This window comes from Meleagris gallopavo, chromosome 10, assembly GCF_000146605.3.
Source record: "Meleagris gallopavo isolate NT-WF06-2002-E0010 breed Aviagen turkey brand Nicholas breeding stock chromosome 10, Turkey_5.1, whole genome shotgun sequence".
NCBI classification, from domain to species: Eukaryota; Metazoa; Chordata; class Aves; order Galliformes; family Phasianidae; genus Meleagris; species Meleagris gallopavo.
Genome location: NC_015020.2, coordinates 22,224,017 through 22,230,583, shown reverse-complemented (window position 1 = coordinate 22,230,583; position 6,567 = coordinate 22,224,017). Strand labels below are relative to the sequence as shown.

At 46.4% G+C, this 6,567-nt stretch overlaps 1 protein-coding gene and 1 long non-coding RNA gene across 2 annotated transcripts in view; both read left to right on the top strand.

Annotated features, from left to right (window-relative positions):
• Positions 1-8: 8 nt before the first annotated feature.
• LOC109369315 lies at positions 9-2,980 on the top strand. Its single transcript, XR_002118232.2, has 2 exons — positions 9-247; positions 1,935-2,980. It is a non-coding gene; the product is annotated as an uncharacterized LOC109369315 (long non-coding RNA).
• Positions 2,981-4,999: 2,019 nt separating this feature from the next.
• The window catches only part of NDC1 (NDC1 transmembrane nucleoporin), a 16,719-nt gene continuing 15,151 nt past the window's right edge, over positions 5,000-6,567 (top strand). The window contains exons 1-2 of the mRNA XM_010716100.3: positions 5,000-5,118; positions 5,846-5,852. Of these exons, the coding sequence (XP_010714402.3) occupies positions 5,000-5,118; positions 5,846-5,852 (126 nt within the window). The remainder of the gene's footprint in view (positions 5,119-5,845; positions 5,853-6,567) is intronic.

The window sequence follows — 6,567 nt, the reverse complement described above, 5'->3', positions numbered from 1 at the left end:
TTTTACAGTTTGTTTCTCTTTAACTGCAGTTAAACCTGTTCCCTCAAGCCTCATAATGTTTCTCATCTGTTTAATCATCTCTAGGCTGAGCTGCACCTTCTTACTGGATCGCATACTGCAGGCACAAGTGAAACTGATAGCATTTGCTTTGATTGCTCTTCTGGCAGCTTGGTGAACTACCTGCCTCTCCCAGCAGATTAACTATAGTCAAGAACATCTGAAATTATTTTCAAACAGCTGCAGAGAGGTGGGCAGTTGATGGTTCAGATCTGCTTGTCTGTTGTAATTGAGTAATAGAATGCTACAAATGAGTAATTGGAGACTTGAGTTCTTAAGCAGCCCCTTATATATCTGATCAAAACCCAATCCTGCTTCCTTTTCTGAGACATAACAGAAAACTGGGAGTGTACAAACACACCGATCCTATCCTTGAAACTACCATATGCCCCTGTATCTGAGGGAACTGTGCAGGACTTGCTTTCTCAACACACTTTGCCCATTTGGATGACTGTTTTGATGCCAATTGCTACTTAGGGCCTGGATGCACCCTTCAAATGAAGTGATTGTAATTCAGTCGCTGCTTACATTGAACAGAGGCTGTATTGTACGTACTACTCCTGGTATCTTCAGGCCTGAAGCAGGCCTCTTCCCACCCACTGGGAAACATTTTTGGCTCTTTGGTTGAGGCAGGCATCTCTGCAGATGTATCCAGCTGCAGCTGTGGAAGCATCAGCCTCTTGCACGTGATAAATAGGTACCAGCAAATTGATCAGCAAATCATGCAGCCTTGACTGCATGCTCACCAGACTTCCCCCAGCTTCTGAAATTGGCCATGTGCTCTTCCTGGGGAGGGCTTGATGCTTTCAGTGTGTGAGGAAGAGAATCCTGCTGTAAGCAGGGTGCCCTGGGAGCACCCTCAGCTTGGGTTAGGAGATGCTGTTTGTTGTGTGCAGTTCCCTTTCCTCAGGGTAAATGCTGGCAGCCTTTTGGGCTTTGCATGTTCAGGCAGGCTTCTGGTGATTGTATGGCTTCATCTGCTCACAACAAACATGGTCCAGTTGCTCCTATTTCCTCCTTTCTACAAAGATGTGATGGAAAGATGAGGGTCTGAGCGGGATCATCGCAAATGCTGCAGGTTGAGGCTGCCCCCCAGTACCTGTCTATATTCCTCCCCTATGGTCTGATATCTTACCTCAGCACTGGTGTTCACATATTTGTTATATAGACTAAATGTGCTTGGGTGCTGTGAAGGTACCTGGAGTGTGCTCTGTCAAGAGAGGTAGAGGGATGTTCCTATATCAGAATATTGCTCCCCCATGCTGCTCCTGTGGGATTGTAGGGATTTGCATCTGGTGGCAGACCAGCTTCAGACAAACCTATAGTATAAATAAGCTGTGCAGCTCCCTCGTGTCTGAGAAAACGGGCTGTAAGAGAGGGAATAAAACCTACACTGTGCTCTGATTCCAGGAAACAAAAAATGAATTGGGAAAGACCTCACCTTTCTGCCTTTGCAAAAAATAAAGCAAAAACTAACCCTCAGGACTACAGCAGAGCTAGTCAGACAGGAGCTAGTCTCTGAAGTGTACCATGAGATAAAAACAAACTCAAGGGGGAACGGTTCCCTGGGTGGCCTGCTGGATATACTAACTGATTCTTCTGATAGGTGGTGATGGGATAGGAGTTCTCTCTTTATTTTTTTAATTTTAATCTCTGTGAAGTGTAAATCAGTTTCAGTGGTAGGATGAATTTCAGAGAAAGCTGTGGCCTGAACAGCATGTGTACATGTTTGTGCAATCATCAAAGGAGCTAAGTGCTGAGTGAATAGTGAATCCAGCTCCCTCCCCTGCCCAAAAAAAACCCGCACCAGCTTTGCCTTTTGCTTCTTGACTAACTGCTTTTGTATGTGAAATGGTTTGTCCTTTTCTTTATCACAGAGACACTGTGCAGCACTTCTGCTCTTCTCAGGCGGTCACTGTCTGTGAGATGTCCATGCTTCATTTGAGGCACCAAGAGTTGAGTTTAATAGATGGAGGTGGACATGCGCTCTACTCCTGAATAACCTGGAGTGAGGTGGTGGTGGAGGGAAGCGGCCATTGGCACGAGCTACGCTCCGAAACTGAAGGGATGCTTTTAGCTTGTGGACCTCTGTTGTGCAGTGGGGCTTAGTCTTACCCACCCTGTGTCACCTCGGACGACGATAACCAAGTCTTTGTTTGCAAATCAGTAGGCTGCAGGAGTGGTGGACACCACAAATGCCCCGGAGAAAACAAACAATTGTGTATTCTGTGCAGGCTTTGGCTGGTGCGCAGTAAACATATTCAATGTGTGGTCCAGACACATTGCCAGTAAAGAAAAGTCAGAAGTGACTAGCTGCCCATTCAGCAATCTCTATCTTCAGTGCATTGAATATATGGATCCCCAGGCAAAACGACAAAGCGACTGTGGGGCCACGTTCTAAGCCAGTGCTATAATTCACTTACAGGAGGCGTGAACTGAAGTTGTACCAGTAATTCTAGTTCTGGCATGTCCTAACTGCTGAGGATTGGATTTGGATTTTACAAGCTGAACGTTCTCAAGTTGTGCTGGCCTGCTTGTTTAGGACTTGAATTTATTTTATTGCCCGTGTTCCCTATGCATAATGTAAGAGATTGTTTATGGGCTGATGCGGAGGAATAATACCAATAGATGCTCGGGCCAGCTAATTGCAGGTGTAAACAACAATGTCCTGAATGGAAGCTAACTGAACCCTTATCTAGAAGTGTGTGGTTTTTAGTTTTTTTTCCTCTTTTTCTAGAAATCCTCTAGAATGACCTGCCAGTGAACTGGGAAGGCAAGAAGCAGGGAAAGATCTGTAGCGTTATGGTGGCTTTTGGAGATGCTGATCAATTCTTGCAGACTCTGCAAGACAAAGGTGGGCTCTAGCTTATTGTATGACTTTCCCAAATATGCTAGTTATTTAAATGAGACTTCTTTTTTCAAAGATGAGCTGCACTGATCTGAGGAACATCTTCTAACTACCAGAGCTATCAACAAATCTGTAAGTTATGAGGCAACAGCTGAGTACATCACTACATACCGTGTGGTCAGTTTGACCCTGCTGTCTTAATTTAAGAGGTCACTTTAAAACCACTATAAAGAAAAGCTTTGTGCTGCCTTAAAGGGATATGGGCAATCTCTAAGAAACGGGCATACTTGCAGAGACAATCCCTTTGGCTTGGTTTTTGTTTGGTTGTTTTTTTTACTATCTGTGGTGCAGTAAATTAAAACAAAAACAAGTCTGGACTTGGCATGCCTTTGTAAATAAAACGCTGTGTGTGAATCGACAGCTTGTTTGCAACCAGTTTATTTATAACAAAGTTTTTTATTTCTCCCACTAGAGAGGTTGTTTTGCTGTATATTAACAGAGTGCCTATGGTTGCCGAAGCAGTTAGACAAAAGGCCTCACAATTTCAGTTGCGTCCCTTTGAAAGAAAACAAGCAAAATTTAATTTTGTTCCCTATTGGAGTAGAAGCAGGGATTGCAGCACATGAACTAGTGATTAATACTTCAACTCTCATTGTTTGCACTGCACAGCTCACCTTACATTCAACTGTTCTGCTTCATTCCTCTCCTACCGCAGAAGAACTACTCAGGGAACCGGAGTTCTCAGCTTCTTGGGGTTTCTCCTTTCTGCAGCATGGCAGGGCAGTAATGCTGACTGTACTGTGGTGGTGCCCAGTTTCTGTGGCTAATACAGTCCACTAGCTGCTTTTGGTGTGAGTGCCTTGTTTTTGACACCTGGTGATAGGAAACATGAGGGCAGGAAACTGTCTCATGGCTGCTTGGTGTTTCAGTGACAAGGACCCAGGTCAGCATGCTGGCTGTGGTCTGGCTTTTTCTTGGTTCACATGAGCTAAGATTTCAGTCCAGCTGGGGATAGAATTAGCTTTCTTTTTTCTCAGCCACCAAGTAGAAGTGAGTGGACAGATGGGCAAGTCTCGTTATTTATCACTTCTATCCTATTCATAACCTAGAGAGGAAATTCAGGCTAGCAGTTGTATTCCCTAGAAAGTTTTAGCCCAAATTGCAATCTTATATCTGACTAAAAATGAAACAAATCCTGAGGACAAGCTTCAGAGGCCAAGGAAGCCCCATTTGCCCTAACTGGAAGGTCTGCTTCAGTGATGAAGACTCATTAAGGAAGGGAAGAAGCAACTGGCACAGCTGTGATCTCTTGATAAGCTATGATCCATTACCACAGTCCTCAGCAATGAGGAATGAGAAACAAGGCTAAATATAGAGCAATCACCCGTGTCATTCTATGAAGAGGGAGGGTATTGATGTCATGGGGAACAGGCCAGTGACACATTTTTCACAAGGACACAGAGGGGAGACACCCCTCTAGCTCGTGGATGTAGTTGACAACACAGAGTGAATCAGTATTTGCTGCAGAGCTCATGCATTCAGCTAAGTCATGGTGACCCAGGGCATAAAGCAGTCTGAGCAGTGACTGCACTTGTTTGGCCTTTGTTCCAGAACCAGAATATATGAAGCATCCTCTGATTCAGCAGGGGGAGAGAGGGAACTGCTTAACTCTTTCATAGGCACGGTGATTCAAGAGGCACTTATTCTTTCCAGCCACATCTGCGGCATGTTGGAGGAGCCAAGTTGTTGCTTTGGAAGCACCTTGGGCATCCCACCTCTGCTGGGCACAGCTGGGTCTGGGGCAGGGTGTGCAGCCACCTCCTGCTTTGCCTGCTCGGGCTCAGGGATGGGCAGCCCTAGCTGGATGCCTGGATACAGCTGGGAATTTATTTAATTCCCCTTGAAAGCTGAGCAAGTAGCAGTGTGAGATTGTTTGAGTGCACAGGGCATCGTTTCCTGCGGTGCTTCATAGAATTGCAGGTACCTGCAGCTTGAGCTACAACATCTACATCTCCACGAGATAATCTGCAGTGGATAATCAGCTGGCTGTGGAGGGCCTTAGTGCGAGGTGCTGCCGAAGCTGGGAGCTGCGAGATGCTCTGCCCCCAGCCCATCCTCACCACCTACGGGGAAAAAAAGCCTTCTTTTCGCCCGGGTTATTGCTGGGCCAGTGGCGGCACCTGCCGGCGTTCTGCAGGATATTCAGGAGAAGGGTGAGAGCCAGGACCTGCACTTCGGATGAGCATGGCCTGAGGTAAGAAACCCAGAATTAGGCAGGTTAATGAGGTCAGAGGTGTTAAATGATGTTCCTTTTCACGTTTTTCAAAAAAGAAAATCCCTCTAGGAAGTGACATAATATATCCGGTGCTACCTGTTTTCTAGGAAAGAATCTCTAGCTATTCAGACAGTGCATATTGATGTGGTTGATTTGCACGGGCTGAAGCTGTGCTCAGGATCCAGCCAGACTCTAGGTTTTGCTTTGCTGGAAGCAGTGGATTACCCTGGTTACACTGCGTTCTGGAACAATATTTCCCTCAATAAATTTTATTGCCTCTTCACATGTAATTGAGGCTTAGGCAGTTACTGCAGTGTATTTCTGTCTTACACAATTATTGTTTCTGGTAGAACTGCCAGGTGATGTGAGCATTTCCAAACTGAAGAAGAAGAGCTGTTCCATATTTGAGGGCCTTACAAACTGATGGGACAGGGATGGATAAAGGTGAGCAAAGGACTTGGATGCAGAGCTGCTCTCTGCAGAGGGGTAACGTAGGCTGAAAGTTTTACTTTCTTCACAGGACGTAACTGCTGAAATTCAGTGTTGGTGTTGGCTGGTCGCTACCTTTGCTTCCTGTAGAGGTGGGAATTTTTCCCTTTTCATAATGTTGTGTTCCTACACATTTATACTGAGACCATTAAGCAGTTTTCAACTAAATTTGACAGAGAGCTGGTAAGTTTGGCAATTTCAGCAAAAAATAAAAAATAAAAAAAAAAACCCTACGAGGGGAGGCTGTCATGTTCCTCATTTGGTAGAACTCAGGGCTTCTGTGCAGAGCAGGAAAGGGGAGAGAGACTGTCTATGGGATTTCACTGGTACCACTGCTCTCAGAACGGCATGTTCTTCTCTATATCTCGTGTCTGGAGGGGGGGAGGGCTGCCTCCCTCACACCAAATGTACAACAACAGCCAGAGCGTCTGCCAAAAAAAAAAAAAGTCATGGCCTCCTCTCCCGACCATCCCTTTACTTTATGGGGGGATAGCATGTGTTATTAAGGTAATAAACAAAACTGAGTGACGTGCACTGTGCGGTGTCTGTGTTCTAATTGCAGGGTGCTCCTCAGGAAGGGCACTGAGTGCTGCCACCTCCATAGCTGTCCTCGTGCTCCGTGTTCCGAGCTTTCCCTTAAGGCTGTGAACAGGAAAGGTTTCCAACCTGCTGCCCGGTTCCTCTCCCAGCAGCAGGGTTCGAACACCGTGAGCCGGCAGCGGGCTGGTGCATCTCGGAGCAAAGCTGCGCATCGCGGCTCAGCCTGCGCTTCTTTGGAACGAGGCCCAAGCTCATAAAGCCCGTTAGATTGCTTCCAGACCTGAGCCGGGCCGCGAGGAGCCAGAGCGAATGTCACCGCTCAGCGCGGCGTGCTCAGAGCCGGGAGCGGGGCTGGAAG